The following is a 27897-nucleotide window of genomic DNA, read 5'->3' as shown; positions in this document are numbered from 1 at the left end:
GTTTTTATGTGCTGACGATTCCCAATTTTATGTTTGTAGCCCGCCCTGTCCTTTGAACTTTAGGCCTGTTGATGTTTTACTCAGCAATAATCTCAGACTTGGTCAAAGCAGAACACATATTCTCTCTAGTGTCTCTTCAAGAAACAAAAAACCCTGATCTTTTTCTTTGTTTTCATCATCAGTCCAGTTGTTCAAGTCAGAAATCTAGAATCCCAAGTCCTTGGCATCTCCCTCTATCCCTGTTAAGTCATTCTCTATTCCTGTCTCGTCTGTTTCCTAAGTATTTCTTATGTCTCTAATTCTTTCCATATTCAGTGGTATTACCCTCTTTAAAGCCATTATTATCTGTTGCCTGGCATATTGCAGTAGGTTTTTAGCTGGTCACCTAGCATCTGCTCTTGCCCCTACCTAGCTAATTGTCTAGCCTGCAACCAACATGAACATTAAAAATGCAAATCTGATCATGTCACCGTTCTGTTTAAACTCTGTCTGTGGCTATTAGGATAAGATCCAAAATCCTGGAAGGACCTTGTTAGACTTTTTCATGCCTCCTCGGCATGATAAATGATGGGTTTTTTCGTGTTTTCTGTGCTCCAGTCATATTTATCTTCTTTCTTTCAATTCTCAAGACATATACATGTACTCTTGTTTCTCCTGCCCCTTCTTTATCAGCTAGCTACCACTTATTTATTCTTCAGAGTTCACCATATTTATTTAAACTTAAATGTTGAGCTAATTCTTAGCTATAGAGATCATTAAGTTAATGAGCACTAGTTTTAAGAGCTGTGCTTTCAGATAAACCATCCTTTCACCTTCTCAGACTTACGTCTGAGCAGTCTTAATGTTTTTAAGAAGCAGAACTGATTCACCTAATGCCTATACTTTGAACGTTGATGACATCACTTTGTGATTCTATTTTTGTTTTGCTCCAAACTTTTAGTATCTGCAGAAATTCTGTGAAAGCCTAATATTTTTTATCCTTTCTATCAGTGCATCAGTGGCTGATGTCTGCTTTGAAATCAGTAAGCCAGGAAAAAACATATGTAGATGGAGTAAACAGAGATGACTAGAATAAGAAAGAAAAATCTAGGCATTAATACACAATGTTGATTTAAAAATGAGTAAACCATTTTGGAATATAAACATTCTTAATTTCTTAAATACAATTTTAAAATCTCATTTATTTTCTGGTTTTTAATCACAATAAAATTTCTCTAGTTCTGTTTTGAAACATAAGGAAATACAGCATGTGGCTTTAGGTTAAAAGTTCACTCATGGAATAATTCTTACAGGTGTTTCAGGTTAGTATATTATATAAATGGGGCCCTCTTTTGGCACTTGAATCCAAGGCTGGGTGGAAATTAGCCAAATCTGGATTGAGCCGTTGCCCTGGCACTTTCCGTTTCTCGTTTACATGGTTAGGTGTGGTATAGTAGAAAGAATATAGACTTTGGACTTAGACATACCCGTGTTCGGTTCCCTCTGCAGCTTTTAATGTGTGCACTTGGGAAAGTCAGTTACTTGGTTTCTTCATTTATGAAGATAAGAATAATAAATACTTGATAGGGTTATAACTGATTTTTGAGAAATGAAAAAAATATATATTACCTAGCAGTTAATACTTAAGATTTGTTAATTGCCCAGAAGAAATTTAAATACTTAAAGGTCTTCAAATCTCTCTTTACCTTTAGTATCTTCCCATCTTATCAACTAACCACACCCTCTTTCACCCTACAATAAAATAATAGCATCGATTAAGTTAGAATGGCACTTCTTCTAACTTAAAGTATTTTATCATGACCAAGTGGCTCTCATCTTTTGGAATCTGATGGTTTGACTTGTTGTAATAGTTATCTCTGGCTGTAGGATTGAGATAAATCATATTTCATTGTCTGCTATCTAGAAGAATTAGAAGAAAACATTCCTGCCAGTAGTATCAGTCTCTTTTTTTTTTTGGTTTTGAGACGGGGTCATACTCTGTTGCCCAGGCTGGAATGCAGTGGTGCGATCTTAACTCACTGCAACCTCTGCCTCCTGGGTTCAAGCAGTTCTCTTGTCTTGACCTCCTGAGTAGCTGGGACTGGTGTGCGCCACCACGGTCCTGGCTAATTTTTGTATTTTTAGTAGAGACAGAGTTTCACCATGTTGTCGAGGCTGGTCTGGAACTCCTGACCTCAAGTGACCTACCCACCTCTGCCTCCCAAAGTGCTGGGTATAGGCTTGAGCCAGCACGCCTGGCCTAGCATTAATCTCTTATTGTCTCAATTCGTAGTATAAACCACTCTTACTTCATACCTTCTTTCAGGAATGTACAGTTGGCCCTTGAACGACATGGTAGGGTTAGGGGCACCACCTCCCCCTCACAAACAAAAACATTTAACTTCCCAGAAACTTTACTAGTAGCCTACTGTCGACCAGAAGCTTTATCAATAACATAAAGTCAACTAATTCATATTTTATATGTGTATTATATCCTGTATTCTTACAGTAAAATAATCTGGAGAAAAGAAAATGTTATTTAAAAAAACATAAGGAAGAGAATATATATACTATTCATTAAGTGTAAGTGGATCGTTATAAGGTCTTCGTCCTCTTCTTCACATTGAGTAGGCTAAGGAAGAGGAAGAAGAAGAGTCATTACTCTTATGTCAGGGGGTGACAGAGGTAGAAGGAGTGGCAGGAACATTTGGCTTAACTTTACAGAGATACAGTTTCTGCCTGACTTCTTTTTGCTTTTTCGTTTCTCTACAAATGTTTCTACACTTTAACCATTTGCTTTAGTTTCAGGGCAGATATCATAGAAGGGTTCCTGTCATCAAAGGAAGTCAAAAGCAGTCTTGAATAATTGGAACCTTTCTGCCAGAATTTCTAAGTTTTTAATGTTAGTTTGTTTTCTGGCATTGCTTCTTATATGTTGTCTTTCTCATCATCTGGCACCTGTTCAAAAGCACACATCTTCATCATGTCATCTTGTTAATTCCTCTTCTGTGGTGTCTGTTTGCACTTGAATTTATCCAAGATGCTTATTTTTAAACTCTTCACCATCACCACCCCACCACCACCAATTTTTTTTTTTTTTTTTTTTTTTTTTTGCCATATTCACAATCTCTTTCATGATTTCCTTGATTGGCTCTGCCATAAATCCTGTGAAGTCATGCACAACATCTGGACACAATTTTCTCCAGCAGGAATTTTCTATAACAATGATGGCATCTTCAGTGGTGTAATCCTTCCTGACTTTCATGATGTTCTCTCTATTGGGATTTTCTTACATGGAGTTAACAGTCCTTTTCCATACTATCGTGTAATGAGACTTAAAGATTTTTATGACCCCCTGATTGGGAAGGTGAATTAGAGACATTGTGTTTGGGGGGCAAGTAGACCACTTCAACACCTTTGATGTTAAACTCATGAGGTAGCCAGGGGCATTGTCCAATATCAAAAGAACCGTAAAAGGGAGTCCCTAACTGGCAAGGTACTTCCTCACTTCAGGGGCAAAGCATCATTGGAACCAGTCTAGAAAATTAGTTCTTGTTTTCCTGACCTTTTTGTTGTGCAACCAAAAGATTGTTGGTTTTTCTCTTCAAGGCTCAGGAGTTAGTAGCTTTATAGATAAGGGCAGCCCTGATCATAAACCTAACTGCTTTGATACAAAACAGTGGAGTTAGCCTACCCTTTCCTGCTTTAAATCTTGTTGCTTACTTCTCCCCCTTACTAATATAATAAATGTCTTTTGTGGCATTTTTTTCTGGACTGGGGTAGTTTGCATTAAAAACTTAGGCAGATATCCTTCCTCAACTGTTTTCTTAACAGTGCCTGGGAACTTGTCTGCTGCCTCTTGGTCAGTAGAAGCTGTTTCTCCTATTATCTTGACATTTTTAAAGCCAAATCTCTTTCTGAAATTATCAAACCATTCTTTGCTGACATTAAATTCTTTCTTCACCTTTCTTTTGCTTTAAGTTGTCATATAATGACTTTACTTAGAGTCTGTAGGTATGCCTTTCTTACAGCAATTCTGTACCCACATAAAAGCTGCATCTTGAATGTGAGATAAAAGTATTTTGCAAAAACTGCAAGATTTTTGCACCTGCTACTGTAGGTGCAGCAATGGCTTCACAAATTTCCTTTTCTTCAGTACTTTTTATGTTGGATTCATTTATCTTAAAATGGTGAGCAACAGCAGCTACACACCTCAACCTTCTATGCTTATCAAGCAATTCAACTTTTTCTTGTAATACCATGACTTTTCTTTGCTTCTTGGAAGCACTTCCAGTATCACTAGTGGCAACTCTTATGGGTCCCATAGTGTTAGTCAAGGTTTCAGGTATTGCTCTAAACATAGTGAAAAATGAGTTAACTGAGAGATATCACTTTTACTGTGACAGTAAATTCACTCAGGTGGTGATGATTATCTTCACGACATTTTAAGCAGATACTTGAAACAGCTGAGCTTGCTGCAATAGCAACAGGAGATAGCTATGAAATTGTGATGTACGGAGTTAATTTTATGCAGTTATTCAATAGTACATTTTTACGTTTCTTTACATTTCTCTGGACTTTGGATGATGCCATATATAGTCTAAGACTTTGTGAGTGTAAGTTTTGTTGAGTTTTAACTTCTTATATTTGTGTATATTTTACAGTAATGTCATCAAATAGATCAGTGTCTATAGTTTATGCATTCATGCCACCTTAATTTTTCAATATTTCTAGGCTTCACAGTTTGTCTGCAAGTTTTTTCAAATTGTCACAAATCTCCAAAAAATTTTCTTAAATATTTAAAAAAACCTGTGTATGAGTGGATCCACGCAGTTCAAAGCTTTGTTGTTCAAGGGTTAATTAACTGTAGTTATATTCACCGTGCCTGCATATTGCTCATGCAGTGACTAGCATGATGTCTTCCTTTACCCAAGCTAGTATGACTGTTTTCTCTTATTATTTATGTATCAAGGAACCTCCTCAAGGTTAGCTGCTATTATAAGAAACAACTGGAAATTGTCTTTGAAGTATCACACAGAAGAAACTTGGCTTGTTTCCTATCTGCTTATGATTGTTTATGCTAATGTATGGATTGTACTTCAGTTGTCAATTTCTATTCCAGAAACCTGGCAGTACTTTTGTGCGTGTGTGTGTGTGTGTGTTTTGAGGTGAGATTCACATAACAAAAAAGTAGTAAAAAATACTTGAAAGCATACAATTCAATGACATTTAGTACATTTACAGTGTTGTACAACCATCAGTTCTATCTAGTTCCAAACATTTTCATCACCACCAACAAAGGAGACCACTGTACCCATTAAAAGCAGTTATTCCCCCTTCCCTCCTGTTCAGCTGCAACAAACATTAATCTGCTTTGTCTCTATGGATTTACCTATTCTGGATATTATATGTAATTGGAATCATACAATATGTGACTTTTGTTTCTAGCATCTATCTTATAGCATATTTTTAAGGTTCACATTGTAACATGTTAAGACTTCATTCCTTTTTATGGCTGGATAAAAATTTTCGTTGTATGTATATATGACATTTTGTTTATCCATTCACTGGTTAATGGATATTTGGGTTGTTTCCACAATTTGGGTATTGAGAATTGTGCTTCTATGAATATTCATATGTAATAAGTATTTCTTTGAATGGCTGTTTTCAATTTTTGGTGTATGTACCTAGAAGTGGAATTGCTGGATCACATGGTAATTCTGTGTCTAAGTTTTTCTTAAGATTTTTCTTAACATTGTTTTCTTAGGTTTTCCATAACACTGTTTTCCTCATTAGCTGCCTCATTTTACATGTCCACCAGCAATAAACAATGGTTCCATTTTCTCTGCATTCTCACCAACACTTGTTATTTTTTTAAAATTATTTTTAGTAGCCATTGTAGTATGTGGGAAGTGGTAATCTCATGTGATTTTGATTTGCATTTCGTTAATGACTGATGTTCCGTATCTTTTCAAGTACTTTTTTGGCCATTTGTATATCTCTGGAGAAATAATCTGTTCAGGTTCTTTGCCCATGTTTTAATTGGGTTGTTTCTCTTTTCGTTGTTAAATCCAAAGACTTTATATATTTTGGATATTAGACTTTTACCAGATATATGACTTGCAAATATATTCTCCCATTCTGTAGGGTTGTCTTCAATTCTATGCATTTTTTAGTGCTAGCTCTTGTGTTTAGGTCTTTGATCCATTTTGAGTTAATTTTTATATATAGTGTAAGGTAGGAGTACAACGTCATTTTTTGCATGTGGATATCCATTTGTCTTAGCACCATTTCTTGAAGAGACTGCTTTCCTCTGCTGAATGGTCTTAGCCACGTTCTTAAAAATCAGTTGACCATAGATGTATAGATTTATATCTGGACCTTTAATTCAGTTAGTTGATTTAATTATTATTAGTCTTATGCCAGTAATACATTGTATTGATTACTGAAGGTTTGTAGTAAGTGTTGAAATTGAGCAGAAAAAAGTGCATCTTTAACTCTGTTTGTTTTCAGGATGGCTGTGACTAGTGTAGATCCTTTGCATTTTCCTGTGAACTTTAGGATTGGGTTGTCAATTTCTACCGAAAAGGAAGCTAGGGTTTTGATAAGAATTACATTTAATCTGTGGGTTTATTTTCAGAGTATTGTCATCTTAACAATTTTTCAATATTTTATTCCTTTTTATTCTATTGTAAAGGTAATCATTTTCTTAATTTCCTTTTTGTTCATTGCTAATATACTTAAAACAATGAATGTTATGTGTTGGTCATATATTCTGGCACTTTGAATAAAGGTAATCATTTTCTTAATTTCCTTTTTGTTCATTGCTAATATGCTTAAAACAATGAATGTTACATGTTGGTATTAGATTCTGGCCCTTTGAATTTGTATATGACCTTTAACAGTTTTCTTTTGTGAAAATTCTTTAGAATTTTCTACATGTAAGGTCTTTTCACCTGCAAACAGAGATACAGTTTTACTTCTTCCTTTTCACTTTGGGTGCCTCTTTTTTTTTCCTTGAGTAATTGCTTGGTTAGAACTTCCAGTACAGTGTTGAATAGAAGTGAAGAATGAGGGCATCCTTATCTTGTTCCTGACCTTAGCAGGAGAGCTTTGTCTTTTGCCACTGCGTATGATGTGAACTCTGGGGTTTTTGAAGGTGATCTTTGTCGAGTTGAGGAAGTTCAATTCTATTCCCAGTTTTTTGTGTGTTCTTATCATGAAAGTTTAATTTTGTCAGGTTCTTTTTCTACATCAGTTGAGATAATGGTGTGTTTTTTCGTCTCTTTATTAATGTGGCATATTACATATATTTTTGTATGTCGAACCACGCTTATAATCCTGGGACCTGTCTCAATTGATTATAGTGTTTAATCTTCTTAATATGATGCTATATTTGGTTTGCAAGGGATATTGGCTTATGGTTTTTTGTGGTGTCTTTGTCTGGCTTTGGTGTCAGAATAATGCTGTGTTTATAGGATGAGTTGAGAAGTGTTCCATCTTCTATTTTTTAAGAGTTTGAGAAAGACTGGAGTTAATTCTTTAAATGTGTGGTAGAATCCAACAATGAAACCATCTAGAGGCTTCTGGCCTTTTTATTGGGAGCTTTTTGTTTACTGACTCAGTTGTCTACTAGTTAAAGGTATGTTCATCTTTTCCATTTCTTGTTGAATTGTTTTTGGTAATTTGTGTGTGCCTAAGAAGTTGTTGATTTCATCTATGTTATTTGTTAACATACAATTGTTCATTGTGTTTTCTTATGTTTATTTCAGTGGTAGTGTCCCATTTTCATTTCTGGTTTTAGTAATTTGGGTCTTCTCTTATTAACCAAAAGTTTGTTGATTTTGTTGTCAAAGAACCAACTTATTTACTTTATTCTGCTAGCTTTGGGTTTACTCTGCTCCTTTTTTCCTAGCTCTTATGGGTACGATGTTAGGTTATTGATTCAGGCATGTGATTTTTTTTTTTTTCTATTTTAATGTAGGCATTTATTTCTAGAAATTTTACGCTGAGAACTGCTTTCACTGCATCCCCTAGGTTTTGGGATATTTTGTTTTCATTTTCAGTCATCTCTAAGTATTTTGTAATTTTCCTTGTGATTTATTCTTTGATCCATTGGTTTAATAGTGTGTTAATTTTCACGTATTTGTGAGTTTTCTAGTTTTCCTTCTGATATTGATTTCTAGTTTCATTCCATTGTGGTCAGAGAACGTACTTTATATGACTGCAGCCATTTGAAATTTATTGAGACTTTTCAATATGTCTGTGATTTTTTTTTTTCCCCCTAGATGGAGTCTCGCTCTATCGCCCAGGCTGGAGTGCCGTGGTGTGATCTCGGCTCAATGCAACCTCTGCCTCCTGGGTTCAAGCAGTTCTCCTGCCTCAGCCTCCTCGAGTAGCTGGGACTACAGGCACACGCCACCATGCCCGGCTAATTTTTGTATTCTTGGTAGAGACAGGGTTTCGCCATGTTGGCCAGGCTGATCTCGAACTCCTGACCTCAGGTGATCTGCCTGCCTCAGCCTCCCAAAGTGTTGGAATTACAGGTGTGAGCCACTGCGCCCGGCCCAATATGTCTGTTTTTTAATTTTATGTCTAATTTTGTCTAATATGTCTAATTTTTAAATTTTGCTTGAGTTCTGTATTTCCTTATCAAACTTCTGACTGGTGTTTGGTTCTGTTATTGAAAGTGGGGTACTGATGTCTCCATTTTTGTGATTGTGGTATTACCTGTTTCTCTTCAATTCTGTAAATCTTTGCTATGTATGTTATGTGTTGATATATCTCGAGAGAGAGATGGGGGGAGAGGGAGAGGGGACCTATGTTAGCTATGTATAGGTTTATATTTATTAAATTTTCTAGACTGATTGACCCTCTCATTAATGTATAATGTTCTTTGTGTTTTGTAACAGTTGTTGAAGTGCATTTTGCCTGATATTAGTAGGGCCACCTTTGCGAGTTGAATTGCTTTCCTCAAAAGATGTTGAAGTCTTAACTTAGGTACCTGTGAATGGAACATTGAGAAATAGGGTCTTTGTACTAAACAGGCTTTTGTGGTAATTTGTTATGGCAGCCCTAGGAAACTAACACATTTTGGTATTGGAAGTGGGCTATAAAAAAGTACCTAAAAATGTTGGCATAGCTTTGGGATTGGGTAATGGATATTGGCTTTGAGTATTTTGAGGTGTGGCGTATGCCTCTAATCCCAGCTATACTCGGGAGGCTGAGGCAGGAGAATTGCTGGAACCTAGGAGGTGATGGTTGCAGTGAGCCAAGATTGCGCCATTGCACTCCAGCCTGGGCAACAAGAGTGAAACTCTGTCTCAAAAAAAAAAAAAAAAAAAAAAGAAAAGAAAAAACAGCCTAGATTACCTTGAAGAGATGGTCAACAGAAATATGAGTGTTAAAGGAAGTCTGATGAGGCCTTAGAAGGAAATGATGAACATGTTATTGGACAGTGGAGAAAAGGTGATCCTTGTTATAAAGTTGCAGAGAACTTGACTGAATTGTGTTCTATCATGGGGTAAGCAATGAACTTGGGTATTTAGCTGAGTAGATTTACAGGCAACATGTAGAAGGTATAGCCTTGTTTCTTCTTGCTTATATACTAATATGTGAGAGGAAAGATATAAATTGAGGAATGAACTGTTTATGTTTAGCAAAAAGGAGCCAGCACTTGATAATTTGAAAATTTTTTAGTCTGTCCAGATAGTGTATTGTGGTACAGGACAAAGGCTATGACTGGACAGCTATTCTCTAAAGAGACTTGGTATATAACTTGTGGTTCGAATCAGCCATGTCAGCAGTTCCCAGAATAGACATGCAATTTTTCAGGAAAGATCTGTGGAGGACCCTCATTTGGTGCTTTGACCCCCTGAATTTCATGAAAGACTGACAAAGTTTTTGAGAATGTTGTGACAGCAGAAACACTGCCAGGCTGGCCTGAATGGGACAGAGACAGAATGGAATTAAAGAAGAATGATGCTGAGGGTAGAGCCACAAATACTGGGTCCTGGGTGTATTAGACTTCCTGGGGCCACGATGGCAGGGCTATTTCCCCAGTGGGCTCAGAGTACAAACCATTATCCACAAAGGCTTATTCTTAGGCCTTAAAGTCTGATGCTTTTCGCTAGGTTTTGGACTAACCTGGGACCCCTGACCCTTTTTTCTCCCCTCCTATTTTCTTCCTTTTGATATGGAGATGTGTAATCTATAACTGTCCCACCATTGTTTTTTGGAATCAGCTCCACAGATGGAGAATTTTGCTCTAGAGTGGACCATACCCCCAGTCTCATTCATAACTGATCTAGATGATGAGATTTGATCCCTTTTGAGTTGATGATTTTTAGGTATTGTTTGGATTTAGACTTGATACTGGAATGGGTTAAGACTCTGGGAGGTTGGGATTAGGTGAATGTATTTTGCACATTGGAAGGACATAAATTTTAGGGAACCAGAAGGTGCAGACTACTACGGGTTGAATTTTATCCCTCCAGAAATGTGTTGAGGTCCTAGCCCTTAATACCTGTGAATATGAACTTATTTGGAAATAGGATCTTTGCAGATGTAATCAAGTTATGATGGAGTTATTCTGTATTACAGTGGGCCCTAATCCACTGTGACTGATGTCCTTACAAGAATAAGGACATCACACGTGGGACAGGAGGAAACACCATGTGATGATGGAGATAGAATTGAAGCTAGCCGCTATAAGCCAAGTTGTTGACCACCACCAAAAGCTAGGAAGAGGCAAGGAATGATTCTTCTCAGAGTCTCAGAGGGAGTGTGGTATGTTATTGTGTTGATTTTGGACTTTTATCCTCCAGCAGTATGGGAGAATAGATTTCTGTTGTTTTAAGACATCCCAGTTTGTTGTGATTTGGTAGAGCAGCCCTGGTAGACTAATACATTATTTCAGCTCTCTCTTGCTTACTATTCGCATGTAATATCTTAATCCATTCTTTTACTTTGAACCTGTTTGTGTCTTTGGATCTAAAGTAAACTTGTCCACTATGGCCCACTGTCTGAATGCGGCTCAGGACGGCTTTGAATGTGTCCCAACACAAATCGTAAACTTTCTTAACACATTATGAGCTCTTTTTTAAATGTTTTTATCTCATCAGCTATCATTAGTGTATTTTATGTGTGGCCAAGACATGTCATCGTCTTCCAATGTGGCCCAGGGAAGCCAAAAGATTGGACACCCAGGTCTAACGTGAGTTTCTTATAGACAGACTGTAGATTGGTTGTATTTTTTGTTAATCCATTCTGCTAATATGTACCTTTTAATTCCACAGTTTATATATATATAAATTACCGATAAGAATGGCCTGCCATTTTGCTTTGTGTTTTCTACCTGTCTTAATATCTTTTATTTTGATCTTTATTTTCTTTGTATTTCCTTCTTTGTGTTGCAGATATATAGCAGTGTACCATCTTCTCTTTTCATTTTCTGTATATTTTTATTTTCTTAGTGGTTACCTGGGGCTTGCATTTAGTACTTTAAACTTTATCTAGTTTAATGCCAGTTTAGTTTCAGTAGTAAACATATCTCTGCTCTGTACTATTCTGTGCCTCACCATTTATGTTATTGTTGCAAAGTGTATGTTTTGATATCAAATGCCCATTAACATAAATTTATAATTGCTGTTTTATACATTTGTCTTTCAAATCATGTAGGGAGAAAAAGGAGTTACAAATCAAAAGTACAATATCATATTTTTGCCTCTGTAATTATCTTTGCCAGTGTTTTAATTTATGGCTTTCAGTGCTCTCTAGTGTCCTTTAATTTCATCTTAGAGGATTCCTAATAGCATTTTTTATAGGGCAGATCTGCTAGTGATAATCTGTTTTTGATTTTCTGGTAATGTCTTAATTTCATCTTCGTTTTTAAAGAATGGTTTCGGCAGCTATGGAATTCTTGCTTGACGATTTTTTTTTTTTTCCTTTCATCACTTTATCACACTGCCTTCTGACTTCCATGGTTTCTGATAAAAGGCTGTTAATCTTGTTGAGTATTCCTTGTTGCTGATAAGTCACTTCTTGCTGTTTTCGTGGTTCTTTGTATTTGTTTTTCTACCAATTGATAATAATGTGTCTGGGTGGGGATCTCTTTCATTTATCCTACTAGGAGTTAGGTAAAGTTCTTGTTTATACAGACTTTATTCCCCAGTAGTTTTTCAGATATTCTTTCTGTTCATTTTCTCCTCTCCTTGTGCAAATCTTATTATGCATCTGTTGGCATGCTTAATGGTTGTCTAAACGATCTCTTAGGCTTTATTTTTCTTTATTCTTTTTTTCTTTATATTCTTCATACTGGATCATCTCTGTTGGCCTAGCTTAAAGTTCACTGATTCTTCTTTTTCAAGTCTGCAGTGAATTTTTTATTTCAGTTATTATAGTTCCTTTTTTTTTTTTTTTTTTTGAGTTGGAGTTTCACTCTTGTCGCCTATGCTGGAGTGCAATGGTGTTATCTCGGCTCACTGCAACTTCCACCTCCTGGGTTCAAGTGATTCTCCTACCTCAGCCTCCCAAGTAGCTGGGAATACAGAGATACGCTGCTACAAGCAGCCCAGCTAATTTTTGTATTTTTAGTAGAGACGGGGTTTTGCCATCTTGGCCAGGCTGGTCTCGAACCCCGGAGCTCAGGTGATCCGCCCACCTTGGCCTCTCAGAGTGCTGGGATTACAGGTGTGAGGCACTGTACCCGGCCTCTCTTGGTTCCTTTTTATAGTTATCTTTTCATTGATATTCTGTATTTGTTGAGACATATTTCTTCTGATTTCCTTTAGTACTTTGTCAGTGATTTTCTTTAGCTCTGATTTTCTTTAGTTCTTTAAACATTTTTTTTTTACAACTTTTATTTTAGATTCTGGGGTACATGTGCAGGTTTGTTACTGGGCATATTGTATGATATGAAATTTAGGATACAAATGATCCATCATGCAGGTACTGAGCATAGTACCCAATAGTTTTTCAACTTCCCCCCAGTAACCTCCAGTTTCTGTTGTTGCCATCTTTATGTCCATGAATACCTAATGTTTAGCTCCTACTTCGGTCTCTGTGGTCTCTAAAAGTTCTGGTCCTTTCGCTTATATTCATCAAGTGATTTGACAGATTTCCTTAAACATCTTTACTCACTTTTTTCTTGAATCAATGCTCACTTGGCTTTTATAACCTTTAACTATTGTCAAGAGTTTCCACAAAGTTGATTCTGACAGTTTTTGTTCACGATATGTGTTTGTTTCTGTGGAGGAACATTTTTGCTGTCATCTCTGACAGAGTGGTTTTTTTTTAAGACTAGATTTTTAGGGGACGGGAGCAGTAGTATTCAATAAGATAGGCTATTATGCCTTATTCATAATGGTAAGCTATTGTTATCAAATTGACATCATTTATCCAATGAGTAAAATCCACAGTATAGGAGGTTGTGGGCATACCATCCTTTCATCATGAAGAAGAAAGGAGCTTTGTTGAGGACAGGAGGTTGTGGAGTGGGTTCAAAGTCCAACTCGGTACAGTTAGGTTAAGGAAAAAAAAGATGTTTCTATTATTAAATGTTGTAATACTTCATAGGTGGTGTTGAATTATTCTTTTTGATGAAATTTTTTTAAAAGTAGTCATGACCTATATGTAAAAGTCCTTCATTATTAATCTCAAAATATGATTTCTAAATCTAGGTGTCCTTAGCTAACCTTGTGATTTTGAATAAGCTGCTTCTTTGGTCTTCCAGATACTTTATGGGTAAAACGTAATGGATTGTGCTTAGACTGAATGGCCTTTGAGGTATTTTCACCTATATTAATGTTTTATTTTTTATTTTTTCTATTAAAATAGTTCAGATGGGAGGGTGATGCAATAATGAATGGAAAAGACAGCTGAAAGGAAATGCACAACTGATTTTGATGGTTGTTTGAACTGTTCGCACTGCTATTTATCTCTGTGTTTCAAACTAATTTCATCACTTCAGTATATTGTCATAAAACTTTCAGTGTAATTAAAGCTAAAATAGCCTATAGTCAACACATTGCTCCATAGTAAACTATTTTCTGATGTTAAGCAAAAATGTTGCCATACTGTATATATAGTTGTGTGTCTTTTTTATACATTTAACAATATTTTTGCTGATAATTCCATGTCATTTTTAACATAAACCTACCTCTTTATAGTATTCCATCATAGTAAGGTATCATGGTTTATTTAAGCACTTTATCTTTGACAGAGGGTTAGGTTGTTTCTGTTCTTCGCTATTATAAACATGCTACAGTTAACCTCCATGTGGTAGTTTATATTTCTAGGGCATATACTTAAAGGTGAAATTACTACACATATTTTTGGATCTACCTTGGAAGTAACCAGTACTTAGGAATTTCTTGTATCTTCTTCCAGAAATGTTATTATAGTATGTAAGATATATATATATATACACACACACACACACACACACACACATACTGTAATGACTAATGTATAGCACTGTTTTTAAGTAGTAGAAGAGTAGAAAACTAAACATTCAAAGGGGGATTGGTTTCATAAGTTACATATTTGTGTATATATATATATATATCTTATATATCTCTCTCTCTCTTACATATGTACACAGTTATTTGTGAAACCAATCCCTCTTTGAATGTTTAGTTTTCTACTCTTCTACTACTTAAAAACAGTGCTATATGTTAGTCATTTATAAATATGATTGTAATTTTGTAGGATAAATTTCTAGTAGTTGAACATCATGTGGAAAGGTATATACATTTATAATTTTGATGTATATTGTCAAATTGGTCTGCATGGAGGTTTTGCTAATACATTATCATATGTGTGTTAGAGTACCTGTTTTCCCACAGTCTTGACAATACATTGTGTTGTCAAATATGATCATCCCCAATATGATACATGAAAAATGGTGTCATGCTATCGTTTTCATTTGAGTCCCTTGTTCTGAGTGGATTGAGCTTTGAGCTTTTGTTTTTGTTTTTTCGTTCCTGTTTTTCTTTTCTTTTTTTGGAATGGAGTCTTGCTCTTTTGCCGAGGCTGGAGTGCAGTGGCGCAGTCTCAGCTCACTGCAACCTCTGCCTCCTGGGTTCAAGTGATTCTCCTGCCTCAGCCTCGCCAGTAGCTGGGATTGCAGTTATGCACCACCACGCCCGGCTAATTTTTGTATTTTTAGTAGAGACAGGATTTCACCATGTTGGCCAGGCTGGTCACGAACACCTGACCTTATGATCTGCCCACCTCGGCCACTCAAAGTGCTGGGATTCCAGGTGTGAGCCACTGCACCCGGCCTGTTAGTTCCTATTTTTCTATTGGGTTATTAGACTTTGTTTATGGTTGATTTTTGCCATGTGGAAAATTGTTTTTATGTGTATCTTATGACCTGAAATTTTATTACTGGGCCTTTCCCATTCTGAGTTTATTAAAGAATCTTCTATTGTTAAAATGGGCTCACTTCTAATGTGCTTTTTCTTATATAGGTCTAAGTAATTAGCTACTCCAGGTATGAAAGCCAGTTTCTGAGATTAACTTTTTATTACTTACTACTCAAGAGAGGATGACCTACCGTACTTCATTCACCCTTAAAACATGACAAAATATAGGATAACAATAACAGATTTTGTGTGTGCTCCTGTACACAGTGTCTTGTAGGACAACTGAAACAGAATAGCACCAGAGCTGGACTTTACCATTCAATTGCTCTACAGATTAGTTCAAATTTATGATGTGGTTCCAAGAAAAACTCTGGATTAGAGTGAAAAGTACTCCTGTTAGGAATTCCTCTTTAGTAATTTGTTATAGACTTGTTTGGTTATAAATAACATCTAGATCTATGGTTCTTTTTGGTGCCTCTGTAGTTCTGGTCATCTTTTTGGGACTAATTAATTTAGTTTCTTTTAACTTAGATCTAAAAGGTAGAATTTCATGAATCCAATTACTTAAGTGTATTTTGCATAGTTAGCATTGCATTTTTTAGAAGATAAGGCAGTATAAAATTACTGCTTTGCAACATGAAGTAATTTCTGTAGCATGATGACATTAAGGATAAGTTTTATCTCATTTTCCTTTTTTAATTATTTCAATAAAAGTCTTCGGGTTTTTTTTCCTTTGAAAATATTTAATTTATCTTCAACTGTATTTACAATTAGTAGATATACAGAGATGGTTATTGGTTAACTGTAAACTTAAAGAGAATGGTGTGTCTTTTTATTTAGATCCCAAGGAAGAAAAAGAGGAAGAAGACGATTCTGCCCTCCCTCAGGAAGTTTCCATTGCTGCATCTAGACCTAGCCGGGGCTGGCGTAGTAGTAGGACATCTGTTTCTCGCCATCGTGATACAGAGAACACCCGAAGCTCTCGGTCCAAGACCGGTTCATTGCAGCTCATTTGCAAGTCAGAACCAAATACAGACCAACTTGATTATGGTACAGTGCAACTAGAATATGGCTGTTTACTAACTAGTTGCTGTTACATTTTAAATGTAATGTTGAACATTTGCCTTAACAGCTTAACTGTCAGGGGCCGGTGTGATGGTGTAGGTAGTATTTCTTTGAACAGTTTGCAGATATTCTTCTTTTGTGTAATTACCCCATGCAGTAATTTGATTTGCATTTCTTGACTGCAGAGAGAAATATCTTATATCTACACTAATAAATTTTTGTTTTTGGCTTTGTTTTTCTAGATGTTGGAGAAGAGCATCAGTCTCCAGGTGGCATTAGGTAAAAAAACATTAATATTTCATTTTTAAACCTTCGGAGACACAGTAAATGATTCAGAAGTTGCTTCCATTTGAAATTATTTTGAGCTGTAAGAGAAATTAACTTCAGTTTTGATACTGCATTTAGATTCCATGTTGAGCTTGATTAGAACTTAAACCATGTAATCTACTTACATAGCTTAGAAATCACGTCTTGAGTATCTTCTGTGTTTGGACTTATTCCATGGTAGGCACTAATGTGAAATGTGGGTGTTTTGGCCAAGGTTTGAGATTTTATTGGAATCTTTTGTGTTGTGATTTATCTGTTAATAGGTATTTTGATATAGCAGATCACCAGACAGTATTACAAAGTCAGTTGTTTCTTAACTTTTAATGCCATTGAGTTGTTATCACCCTGTCTTTATCTAGGATTTATGTCTTTTTAGTTTCAATTATTATTCTTTGTGATAAAGCAGCTAGATTTCAGTCCAATTAGATCATTAGGATGAAAATGCTAGATGACTATCAGTTTTTGGCTACCTCTTAAAAAATTACCAAATAAAATCCCCTCAGACATGATCCCTACAACCAGAATGTCTCATTTCTATGTACTTATTTTTAGTAGTGAAGAGGAAGAGGAGGAGGAAGAAGAGATGTTAATCAGTGAAGAGGAGATACCATTCAAAGATGATCCAAGAGATGAGACCTACAAACCCCACTTAGAAAGGCATGTCTCAGATTTTACTGCAGACATGTCAGTGAAATATAAGTAGGAAAGCACTGTTGCATGCTTTTATTTTGTCTATTGCCAAACTAATGGGTATAGAATTAATTTTAAATGAGTAATTAATTATGCACTTCTTTTGTAAGTCTAACATTTTACCATACCCTGATAATCCTCTCTCCCATTTGTAGAACTTTATTTTGATTATATACAAGTTTTTATGAGTCTGCATGTTTTATTTCAACAAGGTATCATGAATTGCCTGAATACTTAGAATTTTTTAACTTATTGTCTCGTTTTTCTTTACAATTATAGTGAGATTTGATTTACAGGCATCTTTAGTCTGGGGAGGGTTCATTCCATGAGCAACAAATACATATATTTGGATCATTACTACGCATGTGAGGATGATTGGTAGGAATTCACATTTCATGAACTGAGGAGGGTAGTTTTATAACAAATCAATGATAACTCTAAGCTTTAATTTGTTGTCATAGTCTTCCTTGAAAAGATCTTTTGTCTAGTATTGAAATGCATTTGTGTTTTCAGGGAAACCCCAAAGCCACGGAGAAAATCAGGGAAGGTAAAAGAAGAGAAGGAGAAGAAGGAAATTAAAGTGGAAGTAGAGGTGGAGGTGAAAGAAGAGGAGAATGAAATTAGAGAGGACGAGGAACCTCCAAGGAAGTGAGTACACAATTATTATTAAAAATGAAAATCTAACAGATTTTGAAATGACTAGTGGAAAAAAGAGTGGGAGTGTGAGGAAGGATGTTGACATATACATGCTTCAAAATATGTATTTTTTAACTTAAAAAAATTTGGCCTCAAGCAGTTGACAATTTCACTGGAGAGACTCTTAGTAAAAAAATGTTTAGATTTTTTAGTTCTATTGCAAGGAGAAGGTATTTTTTATTCTTAGTGTTTTTAGATGATACATGATAGCAACTCTAAAAGTACTGAGATTCATCTGAGTCTTTCATAGTATTGCATAGTTTATGGAAGATATATATTTAATCTGTCTTACAGACTGATTTGAAAGTGAAATTACTTCAGTGTAAAATTACTTGCTTGATTTGCCAGATATGTCTTTGACTTTATGTATTCTTGGTTATCCTTTGCCACTTGTTCTTTGGCCGTGTGTGTGCGTGTGTGTGTGTGTGTGTCTTCAGCCAGCCTTCACTGTGTAAGTTTTGATTCAGAATATGTCTGCTGTTACCCTGTCTTCAATTACAGGAGAGGAAGAAGACGAAAAGATGACAAAAGTCCACGTTTACCCAAAAGGAGGTGAGGAATTTTTACCCCTACTGTTTTACACCTTATTCCAATACCAGGCACTTTACTCACACATTTAGACTTCATGATAATCCTGCAGGAATGGCTATTTAAAAATTTCACAAAAGCAACTTCACTAATATCCTAGATGCACAGGTGTTATGATCTTATTTTCATTGTAAGATCTTGAAATTTCTAACAATCTTAATACTTTACCTTTGGGGGTTATTAGTTTATTTGTGTTACTTTTTAATTCTGTCAAATATTTGCTAATTCTTGGTTACTTCTAATACAAATTCTGTGTAATCTGTATAGTAGTAAAGAGATTTTAATTCTTCCTACTATAAAGTAGCTGTTCCCAATAGCACAGTTTGAGTCAGAGGCCACTGTGCAGAGTGCCACTTTTTTTTTTTTTTTTTGCTAACTTTTCTTCTGCATTTTGATAATAGAAAAAAGCCTCCAATCCAGTATGTCCGTTGTGAGATGGAAGGATGTGGAACTGTCCTTGCCCACCCTCGCTATTTGCAGGTCAGTGAAGTTGTTATATAAGAGCCTTTCAGGTTGTGTTCCTTTACTTGTTCTTGCACCACGAGACTTTAATTTGTTGGCTTGTGTAGGCTTTATCATTGACATGTAATGTCAAGAAAAGTCTTTCTTTAAACATAAAATGACTTTAACCCATTTATGCCTAGTGTTCCATTATTAGAACGCTAAGCTTGGGCGAGTTATTTATATCCTACTTCTCAAGGTCATCACCAAGGTCTGATTTTCACAAAAATACATTTGCAACCTCCAGCATAAATGGGTTAATCATTATTAGTCCATTTGTGCTGCTATAATAGAGTACCTGAGACTGGGTAATTTACAAAGAACATACATTTATTTATTAGCTTGTGGTTCTGGAGACTGGAAAGTCCAAAAGCATGGTGCCCACATCTCACAAGGGCCTTTTAACTGTCTCAGCCCATGGTGGAAGGGCAAGAATGGGTTGAACTTGCTTTTGTAACAAATCTACTCCAATGATAATATCAACCCATTTATATAAGGGTAGAGCCTTTAAGACCTAAGCACCTCCCATTAGGTCCTGCCTTCCAACACTATCACATTGGGGATTAAGTTTCCAGCACATGAACTGTGGTGAACACATCCAAACTCATAGCACCTTCTGTTTAAAAAAAAGGTGACTAAGAATCTGAACCCAAATAGAGGACTTTCCTTGGAATCTTTCAATATTACAGTAGTTCCCAATGTGGTGTAAATACAGAGTAACAGATTTTATTTTAAAGTGATTTAGAAAAAAAGTAAAATTAGAACTCAAACCTATGATTTCTTGGATACTGTGTAGAATGAATAAAAGACTTTTAGTTGAGGTTTTGTTTTTGTTTTTCTTGAGTAGATTATTATTATTATTTTTGATGAGTAAAGGTACCACTTATATATAGGTCCGGCAGGAAACATGAAAGTGAAATACTGCTTAGGAAATACCTGTTTGATCTTCAGCAGCAAATATAACATGACACTAAGGCCTTACTTCTGGATTGTGGTTCAGTTATAACAATCGCTGCTCCTCCTCTGCTGTGTGCCATTTGCTGCTCTAAAGCACAGTACAATACATAATCTCTTATCCCCATAACAACACTTAGATGGTTATTGTTATCTCCATTTTACAAATGAGAACTGGAGCTTGAAATATTTGTCTCCTAAGATTACAAAGGCTAGTGAATGACAGACCCAGATTGGAAACCAGGTCTATGTATTACCATAGCCTATGTTCTTAGCCACTTTATTATACTCCCTCACTATCCATATGTGAAATCTAAGTATTTGGTTTTCCTTCAGTACTTTTGACTTAGCAAAAAGACAAGTACTTTCAGGAAGCCTTAATTTTTTTTTTTTCACCCCTTTCGCTTTGTCTGTTTTAGCACCACATTAAATACCAGCATTTGCTGAAGAAGAAATATGTATGTCCCCATCCCTCCTGTGGACGACTCTTCAGGCTCCAGAAGCAACTTCTGCGACATGCCAAACATCATACAGGTACTTTTAAAATGTGTTTATCAAGTAGGTAATTGCACTGTGCTTTAGTTTTGCATGTTGGTAATGATAACATTTTTCTAACATAAATCTTAAAAGATTCTATAGTCAAGTGCGGGGAAAAGGTGTGAAAATAAAATGTAGTAAGACAAATTTTACAAGGGATGGACAGACTAGGACTTTTGAATTTTTATCCTTTGACTTCTTGAACTTCTATGACCAGGATAATGATCTTCTATTGAGCATTTATTCTCTATCAACTGTGGACTAAATACGTTATGTATATTATTGCTAATTAGTCTATTCAACACCACTAAATTTGTTTATATTGATCTTATTTTACAGCTAAGAAACTACAAGCTTGGCAGGATTAAGTAACCTGCCCATGGTCACATAGCTAGTTTTTAGGAGAAGCATAATACCCTGCTGCTATTGAAACTGTGAAGGCTAGCTGTTGAATTTGCATGTAAACTCCCATAGGAACTGTCAAAAAGAGTTGCTGAGTGTCTGCAATATGTATTATATAATAGACTCAAATTCAATTTATTTGTAACCACTGACCATCTCAGTGCAGTGTACCTAATAGGCACAAATTGGGTGCATACCACTGAGTATGTCCTAGACACTTGATAATTACACATTACCTTCTTAACAGTCTTAGAGAGTAAGTCTAGGAATTCTAGTTGTAGAAATATGTCTCCTGCCCAAGGTCATACTGATAAATGTAATAACTCCTTCATTTACTGTAGGAAAGTTACTTAACTTCTCTTTTCACTTTTCCTTCTCTGTGTATTAAGGATACCAATATCAGTTATTGTAAGGATGAAATCAGATAACATAAAATGCTATTGACTACACAGAGCCTGGCACAATACCAGGATTGAACTTGAATCTTAATCACTCCAAAGTCTACAGTTTTCTTATACCATGTTTCTTCAGGGTTATTTCCACAAGTAACAGTTATTTCTGTTTCTTGATAGGTACTGCAATTTCTCTGTTCCTTCTGCTCCCTGTTAATACTGTTTTATGCCATAGAAAAGTCATTTCTGACAGCCAGTTTAGATTGTTTTAGTTAAATATCACAAGCCTATGAAAAACTGTTTTATAAATTCAGTCCATTTCAAATATTTATATTTGGTTAATACAATTTATGATGTTAGTTTTCCTTTTGCAAATTAGTATATATAGACTTTTTTTTTTGCAAATGTCATTTATTTAGCAAATAGATGCCCCACACAGGTTTGTCCTGCTATGGAACTGGAAATGTGGACATGACCTGGGAGATGCTAAGAGTTTCCTAAGTTAGAATTTTTAGACCTTGCTATATAAAGTATGGAATACAGACCAACCAGCATTGACATCACTTGGGTTCTTATTAGAGATACAGAAAATCTCAGGCCCTGCTTCAGACCTGCTGAATCAGCATATACATTTAATAAGCTATCCAGGTGATCTCTAAGCTGTTTGGAAAGAAGTATAAGTTTAAATTGGATATTGTTCACCTTTTAACTTAAATTCATGTTTTCATTCTCATTAATTCTGGTAATTTGAAGCAAAAGGAGTAGAAACTAGTGGTCATTAATTCAACAAATACATATATTGAGCATCTCTTTGTGCACGGGCTTCCCAAACACGGTAAAGAAATGAATAAATACAATGCTCCTTTGCCTCATAGATTCCACACCATGTTACCACATTCATCAGAAATCCTGCATAATGGGGTTGAGGGTGTTGTGAGTGACAAAGGGAGGTAGTTGAAAGGTGCAGAAGATGAGTAGCAGAATAAGGTAAAGTAGTACAGGTGTTGTTTACATATATTTGATAGCAACTCCAGTCTTTTGAGAAAAGTTTGTTTATCTTGGGTAACATTTTTTAAACCTGAAACAGGGTATGATTACCTCTGGATCAGTTTTCTTCTATACAGTGCCAAGTTCTTGTGTTTTGTTTTTGTTTTGTTTGAATGCCAGATTCTTTCTGTGTAAGCATTCAGTTTTCATTGTCTGTGAAAAAAATTGTTTTAAGGAATAAAATATATGGAAAATATAGTTGTTTACTTGCTAAACACTTGGTATCCAAGACCTGGATTAGTGGTAAAATTGAGATTAGGATTCCATTTCTTATATTTTTATCTAGTTTTTCTGTTTGTTTGTTTTTGTTTTTTTTTAAACAGGTCCGTATGCTACTGAATGTTGGATTTTTTTTTTAAAGCAATATTTTTCTTTTTTAAATTTTGTTTACCCAAAGTGTTTATACATTGAAAACAGCATTGCTTTTACTCTAAATTGCCTGCCCCATCATCTGCTTACTTACTGTAAGGGAAAATACTTACAGGGTATCTAAATAGAACACTAACCACAGTATTTTCTTCATAGATCAAAGGGATTATATCTGTGAATATTGTGCTCGGGCCTTCAAGAGTTCCCACAATCTGGCAGTGCACCGGATGATTCACACTGGCGAGAAGCCATTACAGTGAGTATTATTTACTGGTGAACATCTGGGTGAGAAGGATATATGCCCTACTTGAAGGTTTGCCGCTTTACAAACATATTAGTTGCCACTGCTGTTTACTTTCATCAAATAAATGAGTGGATATTGATTGGGGGCATTAGTTAGTGGCCTTTTTCTTAGTTTCCCTCTGTTTTTCAGGCAAACAGAAGAAGATCAGATTAGTTTTCCATCTAGTAACATTTCCCAATCCTTCAAAAGAAGTATGTTACTGATTATTGTGTGTGTGTGTGTGTGTATATATATGCTCTAAACTCTAACCCTGATCCTGAATAAGAGCACTCTTTATTTCTCTGTTGGATCAGCCATTTCCTTTTCTCCTCTCCTTAGATGTGAGATCTGTGGATTTACTTGTCGACAAAAGGCATCTCTTAATTGGCACATGAAGAAACATGATGCAGACTCCTTCTACCAGTTTTCTTGCAATATCTGTGGCAAAAAATTTGAGAAGAAGGACAGCGTAGTGGCACACAAGGCAAAAAGCCACCCTGAGGTGCTGATTGCAGAAGCTCTGGCTGCCAATGCAGGCGCCCTCATCACCAGCACAGATATCTTGGGCACTAACCCAGAGTCCCTGACGCAGCCTTCTGATGGTCAGGGTCTTCCTCTTCTTCCTGAGCCCTTGGGAAACTCAGCCTCTGGAGAGTGCCTACTGTTAGAAGCTGAAGGGATGTCAAAGTCATACTGCAGTGGGACGGAACGGGTGAGCCTGATGGCTGATGGGAAGATCTTTGTGGGAAGCGGCAGCAGTGGAGGCACTGAAGGGCTGGTTATGAACTCAGATATACTCGGTGCTACCACAGAGGTTCTGATTGAAGATTCAGACTCTACCGGACCTTAGTGGACAGGAAGACTTGGGGCATGGGACAGCTCAGACTTTGTATTTAAAAGTTAAAAAGGACAAAAAAAAAATCTAAAGCATTTAAAATCTAGTGAAATAACTGAAGGGCCTGCTCTTTCCATTGTGGATCACAGCACACACATACATACACCCTCCACCCCCCCAATCCCCATCCCCTGTTCTCCCTCTATTGCTCCCCTTATAAAATTGATGTTGTCTTTACCAGAAAGGTAGACAAAAAAGAAGCAGCAGCAGCTCTTAAAGTGAGGGTTATTCTCATACTCGGTTCCAGCCATCAGCAGACTTCTTGCTCATCGGCAGATCCCCCTTTCCATCCTGTAACTCTGATGTGCTCTGGATCAGCTTTTAACTTTTAATCGTATATTACTGTCTTCTAAATCCCTTCTCCTCCTCTACTGCTGCCCTATGGTTCTGGCTCCTACCCGCTGTGGCACACTTATCTTGAAATACCGTAGAATTCTAATCTCTGGAGGCTGGCAGCTTGACTTGGCACTTTAGGGCCCCTTAGCAGGGTGAGCTGTTAAAACAGCACACATCTCTCATCCCCTCTTTATTCCCCACTGGGTTTCAGAAAGGAAGGATATATGGGGACCACCTCCCTCCTCTTTGATCCCAGCATCTCAGTCCCCCTCCCAACCCTCCATATGGCTCTCAATGGTGCTCACTTGCTTGAAAGCAGGCTCCCAATAGGGAGGGGGCTGCCCTCTACACAGTCTCTTTGACTGTAAGACAGGGCTCTGTATCAGTGAGACGATGAGAAAAGTCCCAGGCTAATGGCAGAAATTTGCACTTTGAACATGTGTGTTTTTGTGTTGTGGAACCTGAGATTCCTTATTTATTAACAGAAAGTCTGATTTTTTTTGTTTTTGTTTTTTTTGGAGTCTTTGTTGCTATATTTTATGGGGCTGGGAGAGAGAGATTAGATTATTTTGACATGGGATCCCTTCCATAACAGGTACTTTGAAGGCAAGACATAGGGTTGAAGAAGCACAGCCAGCCTCTGAAATCATAGCTCTCCAGTGGCCTTTAAAGAAAGCTGGTCCTCAGCACTAACAAAATCACTACAATAGCCTACTGCTTTTTTGGAAGCCTTTTTAGGGAAGAATGCTAGGTTCATGGTAACTAGTATGCTCTTTGAGATTTTTAGAGTGTTGAGACTTAAGAATTTTGAGAGGATGAGGAGGGTTGTTCAGAATCTAAATTACAGATAGATGATTTTTTCTTGTGAATTTGTTTCTTTTCCTTTTTTTTGTCCCTACCATTTTCTTACATTTCCCTCGGGGCCCATCTCTGGCTCCTTGCTTTTTGTTTTTTGCTTTGCTTTATCATCAGTTCATTCCAGCTCCCTGTTGGTGAAGGACACTGCTGTTAAGGAACAAAGTCTATGAGTCCTAAAATTTTAAGTCAAAGAAAACTGCACTGTTTCCCCTTTAGTAACACTTCAGAAGAGGAAAAACTTCAAAAGCCAAAGTTAATAATGCTATATAATAATTGCTTTGGCTTTCACCTAAAATTCTAGGAATCACAATTTCCTTGGGATAGAGATTGTGTTGGGGAGTAGATTGCTTATTGCTGTTCACTGGAGGGAAAAGGTAGTGTTTTTGTACAAGGTCATACTGCCAGAAGCCCCAAATTCTATTTTGGCTCATCTTCAGGTAAAGAGTAATTCCTATCCTGTGTGCCTCAGAAGCTAGAATCGAAGGCTTACCCTATTCATTGTTTATTGTCAGAAATGCATGATGGCTTTTGGAAAGAATGACGTTTTGCTGGAAAAAAAAAAAAGAACAGTTTGTTTTTCACAAACATGGCTTATCAATTTTTTTAAGGAATTCTTTTTTCCCAAAAAGAGGAGTAACAAAATGTCATTTCTGAAAGAGGCTTACTTTATACCCACTAGTGTCAGCATTTGGGTTGCCAGGGAATAGAGAGTGAGACACCTACAATCACCAGTCTCAAATGCGCTATTGTTTCTTTTCAGAGTGTTGCAGATTTGCTATTTCTCCATAATATGGGGATAGAAAATGGAATAAAGATAGAAGGGGTGTAGAATATGCTTTCCTGCCAACATGGTTTGGAGTTGACTTTGGTATATTGACTAGATTTGAAAATACAAGATTGATTAGATTAATCTACAAAAAGGTTGTCCTCCTCTCAGGTCCCTTTTATACTTTTTGACTAGCTAGCATCTATATTCCACACTTAGCTTTTTTGTCACACTTATCCTTTGTCTCCGTAAATTTCATTTATTTCATTTACAGTGGTTAGTCATCAGATATTTTAGCCACCTACACAAAAGCAAACTGCATTTTAAAAAATCTTTCTGAGATGGGAGAAAATGTATTCTCCTTTCCTATACTGCTCTCCCAACAAAAAAACAACTAGTTAGTTCTACTAGTTAGAAACATGCTGTACTTTTTCTTTTCTTTTAGGGGTCAAGGACCCTCTTTATAGCTAACATTTGCCTACAGTAAATTATTGTAGCAGTTTGCAATACTAAAATATTTTTTATGGACTTTATATTTTTCCTTTTGATAAAGGGATGCTGCATAGTAAAGAGTTGGTGTAATTAAACTATCTCAGCCCTTTCCCTGCTTTCCCTTCTGCTCCATATGCCTCATTGTCCTTCCAGGGAGCTCTTTTAATCTTAAAGTTCTACATTTCATACTCTTAGTCAAATTCTGTTACCTTTTTAATAACTCTTCCCATTGCATATTTCCATCTTGAATTGGTGGTTCTAAATTCTGAAACTGTAGTTGAGATACAACTATTTAATATTTCTGGGAGATGTGCATCCCTCTTCTTTGTGGTTGCCCAAGGTTATTTTGCATAATTGAGACTCCTTGATATGCTTCAGAGAATTTAGGCAAACACTGGCCATGGCCGTGGGAGTACTGGGAGTAAAATAAAAATATTGAGGTATAGATTAGCATCCACATAGAGCACTTGAACCTCCTTTGTACCTGTTTGGGGAAAAAGTATAATGAGTGTACTACCAATCTAACTAAGATTATTATAGTCTGGTTGTTTGATATACCATTTTTTTCTCCTTTTGTGTTTTTCCCACTTTCCAGTGTACTCAAGAAAATTGAACAAATGTAATGGATCAATTTAAAATATTTTATTTCCTAAAAGCCTTTTTTGCCTGTTGTAATGTGCAGGACCCTTCTCCTTTCATGGGAGAGACAGGTAGTTACCTGAATATAGGTTGAAAAGGTTATGTAAAAAGAAATTATAATAAAAGGGATACTTTGCTTTTCAAATCTTTGTTTTCTCTTAATCTAGGTAAGGCATATTAAAAATAAATATGTAAAGAAGAAAAATAAAAGTTGTCTTCATGGAAGCAACTTGTCTTCCTTGGTTGTACTGAGTTACAGTTATCCTAGGGGTGAAACATGTGATGCTGCTAAGCAAACCAAATGCCCTCAGAACGGGTGTTATGTGGGGCATACTATTGTTTGCTTTTGTTGAGAATCAGGTGGTTAATTTTTGACTGTTCTTGATTTCTAATGCTGAAATGACATGATTCTGGTATTCAGCAAACTTGGAAATCTTGATGTTTTGACAACTGCCTCCTAGGAAAACTGGCCATATTAACCTAGTAGATGGAACATTAAGGATTATTGAGGTTAATTTTGCCCTGATAATGACCAAACCTTGATAGCATTTAATATCAATACTACTTCTCAAAATTGAATGTTTATATCAAGTACTGATTTTTATTTTAAAAAAGAAAAAACTATAATCCTTCTGCCTTCTAAAAGCCATACTGTGATAGCTGCCCAGGCTGCTCTCTTACATCTCCCATTTATTGTTTACTTTTATAAATTT

At 36.2% G+C, this 27897-nt stretch overlaps 1 protein-coding gene across 5 annotated transcripts in view; it reads left to right on the top strand.

Moving 5' to 3' along the window:
• The window catches only part of ZFP91 (ZFP91 zinc finger protein, atypical E3 ubiquitin ligase), a 45321-nt gene extending 17992 nt beyond the window's left edge, over window positions 1–27329 (top strand). For 3 of the 5 annotated variants that reach the window (XM_063670893.1, XM_063670894.1, XM_054437712.2), the window contains 9 exons: window positions 16188–16397; window positions 16655–16691; window positions 17295–17396; window positions 17943–18077; window positions 18627–18677; window positions 19115–19193; window positions 20588–20702; window positions 23072–23171; window positions 23538–27329. In XM_063670893.1, coding sequence (XP_063526963.1) covers window positions 16188–16397; window positions 16655–16691; window positions 17295–17396; window positions 17943–18077; window positions 18627–18677; window positions 19115–19193; window positions 20588–20702; window positions 23072–23171; window positions 23538–24048 — 1340 coding nt within the window. In that variant the 3' untranslated portion in view covers window positions 24049–27329. Of the gene's footprint in view, window positions 1–16187; window positions 16398–16654; window positions 16692–17291; window positions 17397–17942; window positions 18078–18626; window positions 18678–19114; window positions 19194–20587; window positions 20703–23071; window positions 23172–23537 lie in introns of all 5 variants that reach the window. The other 2 variants (XM_054437713.2, XM_054437711.2) reach the window with 1 other exon arrangement.
• Window positions 27330–27897: the final 568 nt, after the last annotated feature.

This window comes from Pongo pygmaeus, chromosome 9 (assembly GCF_028885625.2).
Source record: "Pongo pygmaeus isolate AG05252 chromosome 9, NHGRI_mPonPyg2-v2.0_pri, whole genome shotgun sequence".
Classification (NCBI taxonomy): Eukaryota; Metazoa; Chordata; class Mammalia; order Primates; family Hominidae; genus Pongo; species Pongo pygmaeus.
This window is presented reverse-complemented; position numbering and strand designations above follow the sequence as displayed.